Below are 15,962 nucleotides of genomic sequence, written 5' to 3' on the forward strand. Positions count from 1 at the left end.
AAATTGATAGGAGAGACACATAAGTTGTCCTTTAAGATTTACCTTCCACGTAAGAAAATAAAGTGTGTGGACATGACATCCTCACACCTTAGAACTGGAAAATATTTCAACTTCTCTAGAAGCAGAACTCGTTTTAATGACATATTGAGATAAGACGCGTGAACATGGTACTTTCTGCACCTCCACATGCAAGACCATCCATTATCGTCATGTCTACCTTTGTTGATGCTCTCATGGTTGCACCACAAGAACTTCCTTCAAACTTTGTTGTGGAGATTGAACAACATATCTCCGATTTTGCGTTCTTTGTTGAGGTCTAAGCAAGCAAGAATGGAGGTCCAAGTCCTTATTCTTGGACAAGACATGCCAGTGTCACAAATCCTTCCATGACAGGCCTTAATTTTGTGGGCTTATGAAGAATTTGAAGTTGGAATTGGGGAAGAATTGTGGGAAATAAAATGTTCTAATAACATATTCACATGTTTAAATATGCTAATTAAAAGTCAAACTAGGTAATGAAGGGAAGAAGTATCATTCGTGTACTAAAAAAATTCCCTTTTGTTATCCATTGTGAAATTTCATTCATTTTTGCCTCCAAGGTACGGTATTGATTCACAAAAAGAAAAAAAATGAAAAATATAAACTATAATTGATAACCTGTGAGAAAATTCAAAAAAGAAAAAGTCAACTTAAACTAGACCCAACAAGTATATATAATTTATTTTAGAGTATTATTTTCGGAAAGTTAGAGATAACTGTATTTAGCAAGCATGATTTTGATATACATGATGTTTAGATTAGTTATCGGGATTATGGTAATGTAACAAAAGTTAGAATACGTGTACACTTATGTTAAAGATCACGGTCAATCAATATGTAGTAAGTTAATTAGTTGTTTGATTATTATTATAATAGTTAATTAATATTTAGATATAAATTTAGAACATCTTTTCTGTAACTATTATTAAATTTAATAATTAAAAAGAGAATGTTTCTGTGACTATTCGTAAATTAAGCAAAACATTTTTTCTACAGCTAAGACCTTACACCTGCGATGGCGGTAAGGAGGGTTCTTTGGAGCGCGTATTAGCAGTGTTTACGTGGCGGTAAGGAAGGTTCTTTGGAGAGTGTATTAGCAGCGTATCAGTAGTGTTTACGTGGCCTCCTATTGGATTATATATATCTACACTTCATCTTCACAAAACTCATCTCTTCTTCCTGCTATCTCCACAAATCTCCTCTGCTCTCTCAAATCTCTTTCTTCTCTGCTCTTCCTTAATTCCCCTGCAACCCGAAATTGTTTTTTTTTCTTTGGCAGGTAACACACACAGAAATGGCAACTGGAGACCGTAATTCAAGCCACCCGGAGCATTTAATGGAGTCGAAGGAGTACAACAAACCATACACCTGCAATGGTTGTAAGGAACTTGGCTTTGGGTTTCGATACCGATGTGAAAAATGCGATTTTGATCTCCACCAACTGTGCATGTTTCCTGATACCTCACTATTTGCCCATGAATTCTTCCCCGGTTCCACCTTCGAGTTCCTCACAACTCCAACCAAACGGCGGCAGTGTGACGCTTGCGGAATGAACGTGAATGGCTTCGTCTACCACTGCAAGAAAGACGACCTGAACCTCCACCCCTGTTGCGGACACCTCAAGGAAAAACTCCATATCAAATTAGATGATGACAAAGACGAAGAAATGGTTCTCAATCTCAACAAGGAAATGCGAGGGAAGTGCACGTGGTGCAAGGACGACCATGGTAATGGATGGTCATACATGTCCGAGTGCGGGAAGCATCATATTCATGTGGCTTGTGTCACCCAAACTGTTTTAGAGAAATGGAAACGGAGGGAAGACAGCACCAAAGACCATGACAGCCGACAACTGCCCCATAACTAAACTCTCCTTGATTTTAGTTATCTTCCATGGAAAAAAAGCATTACTTCAAAAGGGGCAAAAAAACAAAAAAATAAAAACAAAAATGAATAAGAGAATCAATCTTCTTTAGGTGAAGGGCGGTACAGAGTTGGATGTAGGATGTAATAGATTTATTCCTATTTAAACTGATTTTAAACATTATATATATTGAAAGTCAAGAGGTCTATTAGGACATGGATTGTTAGCTTGGTAGTTAGATAAATTAGGAGATATACAGTTTTCTGTTGTGTACGTTAGATATATAGTTGTCTAACTTTGTTATCTTGCGTATATACACCTTTCTGAGCATGTAAATAAGATGAGAAATATCAGTTTTCTTCTCCATTTTTCCTTCTAATAAGTTCAAAATTATTGTAAAATCAGAGTTGGTTCTGGTTCTTGATACAAACTATTAAGGATAAACCAACCCCACAAATTAAATGACTTCATTGCATTATACTAAAGGACAGGACTTTGCAAACAAGAAGAGAAATCGTGAAATTGCTAGTGTTGAGAAATTTCATTTGAATTAATATGGCATTTGAATGGAGGAAAATACCTGAAACTTATTACCTTCAATTTGATTATATATTATATAGCCACGCCTGTCAGCTACCCCTCCTCAAAATCTTCTTCTGTTCTCTTCCTGCCATCTCAAATATGGTGTAGTACCTAAAAATTAAAATTATGCTTTTGTAAAATATGAACATTGTCCAACCAATTAAAAGAAGTCGTAATGAAAGTAGAATCGCCAGAGCAGAGCAACTGCACAAGACCATGGAACCCTAAATCGAAGAAAGCTGAAGAGAAATCACAATCAGATGGACATTGAGGTTTGATCTTGAAATAATTGAAATCGGAGTGGAGTTACCTGACCTCATCGTGCAGAACAGAAAATCAATCGAGGTTAAATTAAACTCCCATTGGCAGACCACCATCAACGGCGACAGCAGCGGCACTTTCAATTTCCGCCGGCGAAGGAGAGACGAGAGGTGGGAGCCAATAATTGAGTCGTTGAAATGCGTCTGAGAACTGAGAAGGGAGGGAAGGGTCGATTTTATGGGTTTTAATTTGTTCTAATACATGACTCAGATCACCTCCTTTTTTTTCTCTCTCTTTTTGATTTTTTACAAATAAAAGTAGTATTTCGTTCGTTCTTAGGGGCAGGGCAATTTCATTATTTTGTTTGAAATAAGAGAGTCGAAATTTCATTTGAGGCCATTAGAAATTGAATATGGATGTGATGGGGTAACCAAGTAGGTTGTGATGGAAGGATTTATCCAAAACTAGTTAATTAGCTCTAATAAATTATTACTTCCCATTAAGAAAAGTGGTTTGATAATAATCATTCTCGATATTTTTTTTTCCAATGAGGGTGGTTTGTCTTTTCTTGGTACAACAGGTAGGGTATGAGTTCAAATTCACAATTTGATATACTTTGGTTCAAAGTCATTTGTCTTTTTTTTTTTCTTCTCTCGGTAGATTCTTATCAAAAACTTCAATAATTCCTTTCGCATTATGCAATTCTCCGGTAGGAAAATCACAATGCCAAATAAATTTTACATAGTAGGAAACTAATTATGATAGGCCGATCAATAATCTTAAAAATAATTTCCACGGCTTATGAAATAAATTATTTATAAGAAATTATATGGTTTATAATACAATTTACATCACATAGATAGTAATCTAATGTGTAAAGTGGTGTCCACGCTAAGAATTGACATACTACATAAAAAAAGCAACCAAATGAAGAAAATAAAATAAAATCATAAAAGGAAAGATAACGAGATACGGAAGAGAGCGTTACTTCATAAAAGTTATATTACATACTTAATTTAAAAATATACTAAAAATAACTTTTTCTTTTAATAAAACGTGGTAATGTATAGAATGTTATGGAATTTGTCAAATCGATGATAGCTCAACATAGCTAATGGTATTGGAGTAACTTTTCCAATTTTGATAGCGGATTCTACATTTATTTATGTTAATTATTGTATTTAACCATTTATAAAATAGAATTAATTACACAATAATAATTAATGGTGCATTTATTTATGTGAACCATGATTTAGCATGAATTTATTATGAAAATATTTGATTAACTAAAAAAATCAAGCCATGCACGTATTAATTGAATTATTTCTATATCATGCTCTCTATTATATTCTTGTATGCTCCCCTCCAATCTTCTCAAATTAAATCTATTCTCTCATCTTCCTCCCCTGAGACCAAAAATAGTTCTTCTGTTGTTATTTTTGAAGGGCAACACAAAGAAATGACTACGGAGTTGTGTAATGTGAAACACTCGTATGATGATCAGATATGGTCCGAGGATTCTTACATTTGTTGTGGCTGCAAGGAAATAGGCTACGGGCGACGATTCAAATGCGAAAACTGTAACTTTATTCTACACGAAGCTTGCATGTTTCCACAAAAAACTTCCCACGAATTCTTCCCCAATTCGACCTTCGAATTCTTCAATACCCCACCAAATTCCCATAGAAGGACTTGCGAGGCTTGCACAATGCCCATCAACGGCTTTGTGTACCACTGCCAAAATCAAAACTTGAACCTCCACCCAAATTGTATGGAGCTCAAGAAACATTACAAAGTCAGAGACGACGACAACAAGGTTGTGTACTTTAACCTTGACAAGAAAGTCCGAGGGAAGTGCACGTGGTGCAAGAAGAAGAGCATCAATGCCAACGACCACGACAACAATGGGTGGTCCTACGAGTCAGAGTGTGGGAAGTACCATGCTCACGTAGCTTGTGTCCACCAAATGGTCGTACATCGCAAAAAGATGAATCACCACCAAGTAACACACTCTACTTCTATTTCTGAAAAAGGTGAATTTGAAAGCAATTCTGAAGGAGGTGACGCGGAAGAGGATATTTACTCACATTTATTCTCTAAGGGGCTGTTTAAGCGAAAGGGTTGGGCGTTGAAGTGAAGGATTTAATAACTTCATATTTATTATTTTATCAACATATGTTACAACATATTAGGTTTGAAACTTTAATAAATAAACATTAGCATCAACTATATACTAGTGTTTTGACAACATTTGAGTTTTCCGCACAAAATTATCGCCATAGCTCAATATGAAATTTGTCGATATTTTAGTCCTAACATGCAAAAGCTTAAGATAATGGATGGTCTTACATATCCAGATGTGGAAAGTACGTACCATGTTCACGTGTCTTGTCTCGATATGCCACTAAAACGAGCTCTGCTTCTAGAGAAAATGAAATATCTTCAAGCTCTAAGATGTGAGGATGTTATGTCCAAACACTTTTTTTTTTCTTATGTGGAAGGTGAATTTTATAGGGCAACTCAATGGGAGAAGAAGAGTGCACCGGGTATCTGACCTTTAATCTCTAATTAATTAATACATTCATTTTTAATATTATACCAACATACTTGTAAGATATTAGGTTTGAAATACTAATAAACCAAGTAACAACATCATTTATATTAGACTTATATTTTTAGTTCAACAATTAACAAGGATGGGAGTTAGATCGTGGTTAATTTAAATATTGATTAATGAATCAACTAAAATTATATAGTTTCGAAGGCATACCCATTTAAAAAATGGTAGGATTGAATATCCAACAAAAAACACATACGCACCAACTAAAATTAATTTATTCTACCAAAAAAAATAATAAATAATTGATGCCAAAATAACAATAGTTACATGTTGGTGTGATGCTGATGAAATTGTCTGTGCTGTGCGGTTCTTGCTATAGGATGTAAGATTGGGCTTCAAATTTGGGCTGGAAAGCCCAATTGAAATACAGCCTGGCTCGTTTCTTGGATGGACTTGCATATATAACCACCTAAGTATGTTTTTTCCGTTTTATTTTATTATTATTCCTTTTATTGGGTTTGGCATCTGCGTAATAGAAATAGCACCTACAATGATATTTTGATGAGAAAATAAGCAATGGAGTTTTATATTAAATCAAAGAAATTAACTACCTTAATATTTCATAATCAATCAATAATGGAGAAGGCTAATAATTTAGCAAGTATTTGGCAGTTCTCAAATGAAAACAATGAGTGTGAGGTTGTTTTGGAATATTTGTGTATATCAAATATAAGGGAAAAAGAAAAAAAAAGAGATATATACAAAGAGCCAATTAGTATTTATCAAGTTTCTGATAGACTAATTAACTTAATGTAATTAGTGATCGAAGATATTCAAAATTTTATAAATGACCAAGATAAAATAAAAAAGTAAATAAAGATGATAAATAGTATACAATGATTAATGATTTAGTAATTAGTAAGAGGGAATTTATTATTTATTTTAAAAGGTATAATGTTATATTATAAAATGATTTTGTGTTTAAAAGTGTCTAACTTATATTGTGCTGATAGACTTTGATCTATTAAAATTTTTTAAAATTAATAAACTATTCCAAAGGTCGGTGCCTTGTAACAGTGAGACCAAAACTTAAATATTATCGAACAAATTAGCTACCTTAATATTTTGATTGAACAACAAAAGTAAAGAAACAACGGCACCCCATAAATGAACAACAAAAGCATTTTTGCAGCATTAAGCCATTTCCATGATCTCAAAGAGACAATAATTAAGGTGAATCAGGATTTGGTGGGGCTGCATGTTCAACCAAACTTGAGCCATTTGCACAGTTGCAGGCAAGTAAAGGGCAGAATTTCTGAACCTTAATCCGAATTGGCAATCAGACTTGTTCTTGATATACAAAAAATTGTCATCTGTGAGTGGTTCAGAAACATGGAGAAAATATGAAACCAAGCAGAGGGAATCGGAAGTGAAATATTAAAAAACTGGTGAGAGAAGAATGAGAAATGGAGGATAAAATATACGTCTTCTCATTAATATGAAAGTCCAACTAATTAAGTATCACAAATTAGAAGAGTAATAATTTTTGTTAATATTGAAATAAAACTTGTTGTTCATATAGACAAGACACAGACGTATTAATATGGGAGAGAATGAACAGTATTCAGTATTCACATTTGAGCGTAAGAGTAAGACATTCAGAAATCAAAAAATTGCTCCAGAATTACTTCTGTGAAGACTCTTAAAAGGATCTTTAAGATCTCCTTCATCAATCTCTTCAATCGATCAACCCAGCCAGCTGCTGGAACTTGTTCTGCTTGCTCTTGCTCGGGGACAGAAATGGAGATCTCCAGGCTCCCCGCCGCCGCGTTGTTATCTGGATTCTCCGGCAGCTCTTCCTCGTTCAGAAGAAGGCTCGCTTCTTCCTCATCACGCCGGCTTGGTCACACACGGTGCCATGAAAGCGAGTCGGCGAACACTGCATTGGCTATACCTCGATTTATTTTACTTTCTAATTTGTTGCCTTCTTCTATCTCTACAGCCACCTCTTCAATTTCTTCAACCATTTCTACACTACTTCCTTCAACCTCCATCTGGCCAAGGAAGAGAGCAGAGACCAAGATGTTCTTTCTTCGATGCTTTCTTCGTTACACTTATGTGGGTGCCTGCTTGAACTGCTTATAACAGGTAAACAAAATTGAGCGTGGAGCGCGGTGCGGTAGCACCCTCCCACTTGATCTGACGTGGCATCCCCTGATACGGCTTTCCGCGACAAAAAAAAAAGAGCATCGGGCATTAATAGAATGCGACGTCGAATTTTATGTGACGAAAATGGGCAAAATGCAAATAAACCATACTTTGATTCATATTTACATTTTTAGACCCGCTTGGGTTGGGGTTGGGATGTAAGACTTTTCTTTTTCTTATTTTCTTTCTTTCCTCCTATTTTTGAGTAATATCTTTTTACGAAAGTACATTTGACAGAAAATAATGATTAAACACTTGTATTACTATTATACTTTTCCAAGGTTGAATTGTGCTGTGGTGAGGCATAATTGACTCTTTTGCCCCTAATAAAAGATTCATCAGAAACCAAGTATATGGGACTTCTTCCGTGTAAGCTCATAATTTAATTAAAAGATAGCTTTTCTAGAACCTTCGAGTATACACGTATAAATATTCTTTCCTACTATATATATTTCGAAATTAGGCAATTGATTAAAATTTCTTTAAAAAATTATTTAGTTGAAAAATAAAAAAAAATAAATAAAGGAGGAAAATTTTCCAGCGAGGAACCCCGCAATTGGCTAGAAAATAAAGTTTTCGTGTATGTATTTATATATACACAAAAATACGGAGAATATATTTCCCATCCCTATTCCCGTGCAGATTTTCTACTCCGTTTGAAGCTTTAGTGAGTAACGGAAGGCGTTGAGGCCTGAGGGGGAAAGTTAGAAGTTTTATTGGTTGGAAGTCAAAGTGCGAGGAAATTGAAAAGTAAAAAGATTCTCTTTTCTGCCCCTCCAATTCCCTTTTATTACTTTTAAAAGAATTAAAATAACAAAATAAAAATGTAACAGCTGTTCATGTCATTTTCCAATGAATAAACATAGAAGTTCGTATCGTCGTGTTTCTGGCATATCTCTGATTCATCCTCTTTGTTTGTCTACGGTTCCATTTATGTATTATTATTATTTACTAAAATCATAAAACAAAAAAAGAATTGACCAAAAGACTAGGGAACTTTCTAATTTTTAGTTTTGCTCTTGCAACCGCTCAGTTTCCATGTTCCATTCGTTCCTTTTCATGGCTCAAATTTCATTGCATACAAACATTTAACTTAAAAACCTCATTTTCTACTTGACATATATATATATATATATATAATCACGTCTTAGTCTTCCATCCAAGAAGTTATTCCATAAAGAGAAGTTGATACAATAAACATACAACACACTTGGTATTAATATCGCTTTATTTAATTTAGTTTTTCTTATATTGTATTTTTAGAAGAAAAATACGAACCAACGATGGTATACCAAAATCCAAAAGGTCCATCTTGTAGTTTATGCCTACTTTTTTTTTTATTTTGACCTTTCAGAATAGGTTATAAGCATTATCAAGTTAAATTGTACGTTGCAGGCACAGACATGACCGTATTTCAAATTATGAATAATCATTAAAAGAAACCACTATAAAAAAGGAGAGAGAGAGTATAATATTTGGTTTGTAGATGTTGTGGACTAGGGAGGCGCCAACGGGAAGGATTTTTTTCCCTTAATTAAAGAATCCTTATTTAAGAAGACAATAATAAAAATTAAAGGAAAAAATGCAGATTTTTTTGTTATTTAAGAAAACAATAATAAAAATTAAAGGAAAAAAAATCACAAATTGAGGGCAGCAAAATTCGATCCAAAATATACTTAATTTTGATTATATAGAGTATATTAATTAATTTAGATTATAAAAATTTTAAAATTATATATGAAAAAGAAAAAAAAAATGGCATCCTAAGGTATGGGAGCAAGTTTTATTTCATTTTGTGACGAAGGAAAATTTCGGCTCTGCAATTGAAAGAAGTAGAACCGAGAGGGCCTTCGAAGGATTACCAAAGCGAACCCAAGTTAGTTGGTCAGCCCAATAATCCACTGGTATTGAGCCCACAATCATCGGTCCAATTCAGGTTCACTTCTCACTTCTCACTTCTCACTTCTCACTTGCATGTCAGTTCTCCTTTCTCAACCACTCTCAATTATTGGCTCCCGCCGCCGTCGCCTTTCGCCGGCGGAAATGGAAAGTGCTGCACCAGTAGCCGTCGGCCATTAGTCGTTCCTTTGATGGTGGTCTGCTATGGGAATGGGAGTTTAATTTAACTTCAGCCTACTCGATTGATTTTGCAGTTTAACACGATGAGGTCAGGTAACTTCGATTCGCAATTATTGCAAGATTAGCCCCTAAATCTCATCTACGCCCTTCCCTAAATTACTGCTTCCGATTTCTCTTTCTATCTTTCTTTCTTCGATTTAGGGCTCTATGCTGACTTGACTTGTGTAATTTTGTACGGTTCGAATTAAAACCGAACCGAACCGAACCGCTTGTTCCTGGCTTGAGACGGTTGCTCCCAGCTTCTTTTCCCGGAAAATTCGGTAATTGGTAATTTGGTTGGATAATTTTCGTACTTTTATTAATTAAATTAGTTTTGGAAAACGACTTCAAATTTTCCATCTTGAAACAACACGAGACCTGTTTATCTCTATTTATATTTAAATTGTCAATAACCCAATAATAACAAAGTTATTCTTTGTCCATGGGCAGGTACACAATCAAACTTCAAAGTTCAAACTGAGTACCCCAACCGCCTGTGTACACTTGTACATCATGCTTTGGGGAATAAAAGAAAAGGAAAAAAACACAATTTGAAATTAAAAACAGAGGGAAAGAAAATGCAAAAGAGAAGTCGAAGAATTTTCAAGGCGGTGCAATGAGTTCCACAAACAGGGAGGCGAGAATGGTGGTGGGATCTCCAAGAACGATACTGACAATGGTCTTGATGAATACTTTGAAGATTCTCCAGAACTTGTTTCCACCATCCCCGCGCCCTCGAGCTCGAATTTCATTCAGATTCACATTCTCCAGAGCCAGTGGCTGGTCTTGGTCAGCAATGCAGTCTCCTCCACTCTTGTGCCATTCTTCTAAAGCCATTTGGGTGACACAAGCCACATGAACATGGTATTTCTCGCATGTAGAGATGTAGGACCACCCATTGTCGTTGCTACTCCCTTTGATGTTCTTCTTGTTGCACCACAAGCACTTTCCTCGGACTTTCTTGTGGAGATTGAACTCCACATCCTCGATTCGGTAACTTCTGTTCAGGTTTCGGCAGCAGGGGTGGAGATCTAAGTCGTCTTTCTCACAGTGGTACACAAATCCTGTGATGGGTTTTATGCAAGCGTCGCACATCCTTCTGCATTTGTCATGGCAGGCTCTTGGTGGGGTTCTGAAGAACTTAAAGATGGAACCCAAGAAAAATTCATGCGACGACGATGACATTTGTGGAAACATACAGGCCTGGTGAAGGTCGAAATCGCACTTCTCGCACCGGTAGCGAGGCCCAAAGCCTGTTTCCTTGCAGCCATCACAAGTATAAGGCTTCAGGTACTTCTTCATCTCCAGTTCATGATTCGGATGACTTGGATTGCGATACTCCATCGCCATTTCTTTGCGTTGCCTTCAAAAGAAAAGAAAAAACAAAAAGAACAATTTTGGATGCAGGGGAAGGGGAGAATGGAGAAGAGATTTGAGAAGATGTCTAGAAGAGCAGAGAAGATTTTGAGGAGAACGAGATTTTGGAAGCGAGGTGTGGCTATTATATTGGCCTTTATGCATTCAAACGCCCGTGGTCGCTGCAACCCAACGCCCACTAATTCTCAGGCAAGAGTCTGTCTTTCTTTCCCCGCAATCGGTGCAGTGTAATGACGTGGTTTATCCTTAATATTTTATTACTTCATTAACATTGTATTTGTCGCCACTTAAGTAAAGGTAATAACATTATAATTCCTTACCGCAACTTCGATGTATATAATGTTTAAAATTACATTAAATATATCTGTCAAAAAAGAAAATACATTAAATATGTATAAATCTGTTATTTCCTACATTCGACTGAAGTCTGTAACGCCATTCACCTAAAGAAGATCTCTTCTTTATTTATTTATTTATTTTCTCCCTCCCCTTTCTAAGTAATATTTTTTTTCAAGGAGTCTTCATGGTAATAATAAAACATTGCGTTTGCTTTGTATTTTCCCAATGTGCAAACGACACAATGGACTGAATTGTTGTGGTAATCTAATGACTCCGGAAGTTTAGGATTTTTTTTTTTGGAACAGGAAGTTTAGTATTTTTAATGGCTTTTTTTTTACCCTTCTGAGAGGTGTCAATTGAGGACGAGGAATTTCCTGTGGAAAAGCTATGTTTATGGGAATTGGATTTCTTGTATAATTCAATGAAATTCCTAAGATGATTTTTTCTCTCCCTTCCAATTTCCATGTTGTAATTTGAATTAATTAATAGAACAATAAATGTGAAATTCTTTCTGGGATATCTTTGCAGTCAGAGGCTTCTAGGTCTCTGACACTTGTCTTGGTTAACCTATTATATAAGCACCAATATGAATGTACACTGATTGGTTCAATTTGATTGCCTTACTAAAGAAATTATTTGGTTAAAATACTATTTTGGTCCATGTAGTTTCATGTGTTGTTTCCTTGTTTACAGGCTCTGAGACAGTAGAATCTCTCCTCTAATTGTTGTACACATGCTCTTACTAAGATTTTCTTTTTAATCTTAATCGAAATTTTTATAGGAGTGAGTGGCAGAACTGGAGTTTATATTTGTTCAAATTGATACAACAGAAATAATCAATGACTCCATAATATAATAACAAAGAATAACATTATTATTTATTCATTGGCAGGCACAAAATCAAACTTCAAACAAACTAGCAGAGTTCCCAGCCGCCTGTGTACACTGTACACCACGCTTTTGGAATAAAAGAAAAGAGAAACTACAATTCAGAATTAAAGACGTGAGAAATAAGTTTCTTCAAGGAGCAATCAGTTCGATAAATAGAGAGGCAAGAGTCATGGTGGGATCTCCAAGAACAATACTAACAATGGTCTGGATGAAGATCTTAAGGATTCTCCAGCACTTATTCCCTCTTCCTCCATGGCCATGCCCTCGAGCTCGAATTGCTTTCAGATTCATCTTCTCCAGAGCCCATTTTTGGTCATCGCCATATTTGATGCAGTCTTCTCTCTGTTTCCATTCTTCTAAAACCATTTGGGTCGCACAAGCCACGTGAATATGGTACTTCCTGCACTCAGAGATGTATGACCATCCGTTGCTATGGTCACCTTCTTTGATGCTCTTTCTCTTGCACCACATGCACTTCCCTCGCACTTTCTTGTCGAGATTGAAAACCATTTCTTCATCATCTTCTTTGACACGGTATTCCTTCTCGAGCTTTCGACAGCAAGGGTGAAGGTCTAAGTCATCTTCCTTGCAGTGGTAGACGAAGCCATTGATGTCCATTCTGCAAGCCTCGCACTGCAGTTTGCAATGGTCATGGCAGGCTTTTGGTGGGGTTCTTAGGAACTTGAAGGTTGAACCCGGGAAGAATTCATGGCGAAATGGCGAGGTTTGAGGAAACATGCACTCTCGGTGAAGATCGAAATCACATTTTTCGCATCGGTATCGAGGCCCGAATCCCCTTTCTTTACAGCCATCGCAGGTGTAAGGTTTCAGGTAGTTCTTCAACTCCAGTTTATGCTTCGGGTGGCTTGGATTATGGAATCCCATTGCCATTTCTTCTGTGTTACATTTGAAAGAAATAACACCAGAGAACAATTTTGGGTTGCAGGGGAACTAAATAAGAGCAGAGAGGAGAAAGGATTTGGCAGGAAGAACAGAGAAGAGATTTATGAAAATGGCAGAAGAGATTGTGAGAAGAGGCAAATGCAAAGTGTGCTATATATAATCGAATTGGAGGCAAGAAGGTTGAGGTATTTACCTCTTTTATGCATTTAAATTCCATATGAATTCGAATGAAATTTCTAAACACTAGCAATTTCACGCGGTAGATTTCTCTACTCCTTTGCTAAGCTTTTGTAATGTAATGACGTTTGTTTCATTTGTGTGGCTGGTTTATTCTTAATATTTAATTAATTAGTTCATTTACATTTTGTATTTTGTCGCCACTTATATATAAGGAGGATTTAAAAATTTTAATCATCTCAAATATGAACGAACGAAGTATAGAAGAACCCAAACTTATTTTACAAGTACATTGACTTTTTGACTTTATATATATGCATATATTTGAAGGTAACTTAATTGAGTTTAAGGAGAAAGGGCAAAGCAGCTTCTCTTATTTTTTCATGGAAGGCTAGGAGTTTAATAATTAAAGATGTTGCATTTGCTTTGTACTTTCCTATTGAATTGTTCTGGAAATCTTATGAAATTACTTCCTCAAGTCATGGAGATGGATCTTTATTGACTTTTTTGCCCCTCTTAAGAGATGAAATTGCATGGGGAACTAGGACTGACTACAAGGAACTTCCTGGGGAAAATGAGGTGGGATTTCTTTTCCTGTATAATTCAATTGAAATTCCGAGTATTGAAGACGAAGACTCCAAGTTATGTGTGAGAAGGTGATCTTGTCTTTCCCTTTTAATTATCGTTTTATGATTTCAAATATAAATGAGTTTAAGTTTTGTTTCTCATTCTTGGTTCTGGGTACTCTTATTCTGTAGAAGTAGAAATAATAATAGGGTCACTTTCCCAGCTGGTTCTTTCATTTGACTGCATAAATGAATCTGTAAGTGTTCAAATTTTGATTAAATTCTGTCTTTCTCAAATCCTTCTTCCTTTCTTAGCAAACCGAAATTGGTTCGGTCCTAGCGCTTTTCTCCTCTCTATTCGGTCAGTTCGATTTAGTTGGATTTAATTTCTCGGTTGTCAGTTTGGATGGAAAACTGACCCGATCCGAACCAAACCGCCTCCACTCCTACCTCTTTTCTTGGATAAATCAGAAATTATTTCAAAATTTTCATCTTGGAAAGCTTGCTTCTCTCTGTTTATGTTAAATTTGATAAGACAAGAAAAATCATCAGCAATCCAATAATATTAAAGAAAGAACATTGTTATTACAACATTTCTACACATAACTTGTCACTCAAAAATTTTACAGCTATTTCTCTGTATGAGAAATGGAAAAATATCTCTTTCTATGCCGTCTTCACTCTAGTAAAAGAACGATGGAATAACAAAAGGGTCTTTCAGGGTGCAATCAATTCCACAAACACAGAAGCCAGAACCATGGTGGGATCTCCAATAACAATACTAACAATGGTCTTGATGAAAACCTTAAGAATTCTCTTGAACTTGTTTCCTCTTCCCTCGGGGCCATGTCCTCGAACCTGAATTGCTTTCAGATTCTTCACCTTTTGTAGAGCTATAGTTGGGTTGCTGCTGTCTTTGGTGCAGGCTTTTCTCTGTTTCCATTCTTCCAAAATCATTTCGGTGACACAAGCCACGTGAACATGATACTTTCCACACTTGGAGATGTATGACCACCCATTGCTTTTCTCTCCATCTTTGATGCTCTTTTTTTGACACCACATACAATTCCCTTGGACTTCCTTGTGGAGATTGAAAACCATTTCTCCTTCTTCTTCTTTGATGTGATATTTCTTTTTCAGTTTTCGGCAACAGGGGTGGAGGTCCAAGTCGTCTTTCTCGCAGTGGTAGACAAATCCGTTGATGTCCTTTCTGCAAGCGTCGCACTGCAGTTTGCAGTGGTCATGGCAGGCTTTTGGTGGGGTTCTCAGGAACTTGAAGGTCGAACCCGGGAAGAATTCATGCTGAAATGGTGAGGTTTGTGGAAACATGCACTCTCGGTGAAGATCGAAATCACATTTTTCGCATCGGTATCGAGGCCCGGAGCCCCTTTCCTTACAGCCATTGCAGGTGTAAGGTTTCAGGTAGTTCTTCAGCTCCAGTTTATGCTTTGGGTGGCTTGGATTACGAAACCCTGTAGCCATTTCTCTGTGTGGCCTTAAAAGAAGACAAGGAAAACAAAGAATAGATTTTGAGAAGATTGCAGTACAGGAATAGCAGTGAAGAGATTTTGAGGAGTGGCAGATGAGAGATGCGGCTATTTATATGACCAAATAGGAAGGAAATAAGTTTCAGGTATTCCTCTTTATGCATTCCAATGCCATATGAATTGGGACGAAATTTCTATTTTATGTGTTACTGTTAATCACGCGTTGGACTACTTTTCTCAATGACTTATTGTTCTTGTTATGTAATGTTTAATTAGTTCATTAACATTTGTATTTTGTCGCCACTTATATAAGAAGGATAAAAATGTATGTATCGAACCCAAGCTAATTTTACAATTACCTTTTTAATTTAAAAATATATAAAAGGTTAAATATACCAAATAATCTCTAATATTTAATGATTTTTCAATTTGATCCTTGTTCTTTTTAAAATTTTCAATTCCTACCTTCAATGTATTAAAAGTTCAATTAGTTCTTTACCTAACCTTTTTTTTTATTGTTTTATTAATGATACATGGACATGCTACTTAAAAAAAAAATGAAAATTTTAAATTTAGATTTTTTTTACAAG

At 35.8% G+C, this 15,962-nt stretch overlaps 5 protein-coding genes across 5 annotated transcripts; 2 read left to right on the forward strand and 3 right to left on the reverse strand.

Annotated features, from left to right (window-relative positions):
• The first annotated feature begins 1,201 nt into the window (after positions 1–1,201).
• Positions 1,202–2,269, forward strand: LOC111006131 (protein VACUOLELESS GAMETOPHYTES). Its single transcript, XM_022277900.2, has one exon. It carries the CDS (start codon positions 1,334–1,336, stop codon positions 1,904–1,906), a length of 573 nt encoding a protein of 190 aa, XP_022133592.2. The 5' UTR covers positions 1,202–1,333; the 3' UTR covers positions 1,907–2,269.
• Positions 2,270–10,116: 7,847 nt separating this feature from the next.
• Positions 10,117–11,023, reverse strand: LOC111006136 (uncharacterized). Its single transcript, XM_022277905.2, has one exon. The coding sequence runs from the start codon at positions 10,980–10,982 to the stop codon at positions 10,236–10,238; it is 747 nt and encodes a 248-aa protein (XP_022133597.1). The 5' UTR covers positions 10,983–11,023; the 3' UTR covers positions 10,117–10,235.
• Positions 10,782–15,727, forward strand: LOC111006494 (uncharacterized). Its single transcript, XM_022278470.2, has 7 exons — positions 10,782–10,922; positions 11,040–11,198; positions 12,241–13,070; positions 13,186–13,327; positions 13,841–13,975; positions 14,811–14,890; positions 15,026–15,727. The coding sequence occupies exons 3-6, from the start codon at positions 12,956–12,958 to the stop codon at positions 14,848–14,850; spliced, it is 432 nt and encodes a 143-aa protein (XP_022134162.2). The 5' UTR covers positions 10,782–10,922; positions 11,040–11,198; positions 12,241–12,955; the 3' UTR covers positions 14,851–14,890; positions 15,026–15,727.
• Positions 12,369–12,857, reverse strand: LOC111006137 (uncharacterized). Its single transcript, XM_022277906.2, has one exon. It carries the CDS (start codon positions 12,855–12,857, stop codon positions 12,369–12,371), a length of 489 nt encoding a protein of 162 aa, XP_022133598.2.
• LOC148212069 (uncharacterized) lies at positions 14,583–15,367 on the reverse strand. The gene has a single exon (XM_088123208.1). The coding sequence runs from the start codon at positions 15,365–15,367 to the stop codon at positions 14,603–14,605; it is 765 nt and encodes a 254-aa protein (XP_087979334.1). The 3' UTR covers positions 14,583–14,602.
• Positions 15,728–15,962: the final 235 nt, after the last annotated feature.

The sequence above is a fragment of the Momordica charantia genome, assembly GCF_013281855.1.
Source record: "Momordica charantia cultivar OHB3-1 chromosome 4 unlocalized genomic scaffold, Mcharantia_2.0 BLBB01000004.1, whole genome shotgun sequence".
In the NCBI taxonomy this organism is placed as follows: domain Eukaryota; kingdom Viridiplantae; phylum Streptophyta; class Magnoliopsida; order Cucurbitales; family Cucurbitaceae; genus Momordica; species Momordica charantia.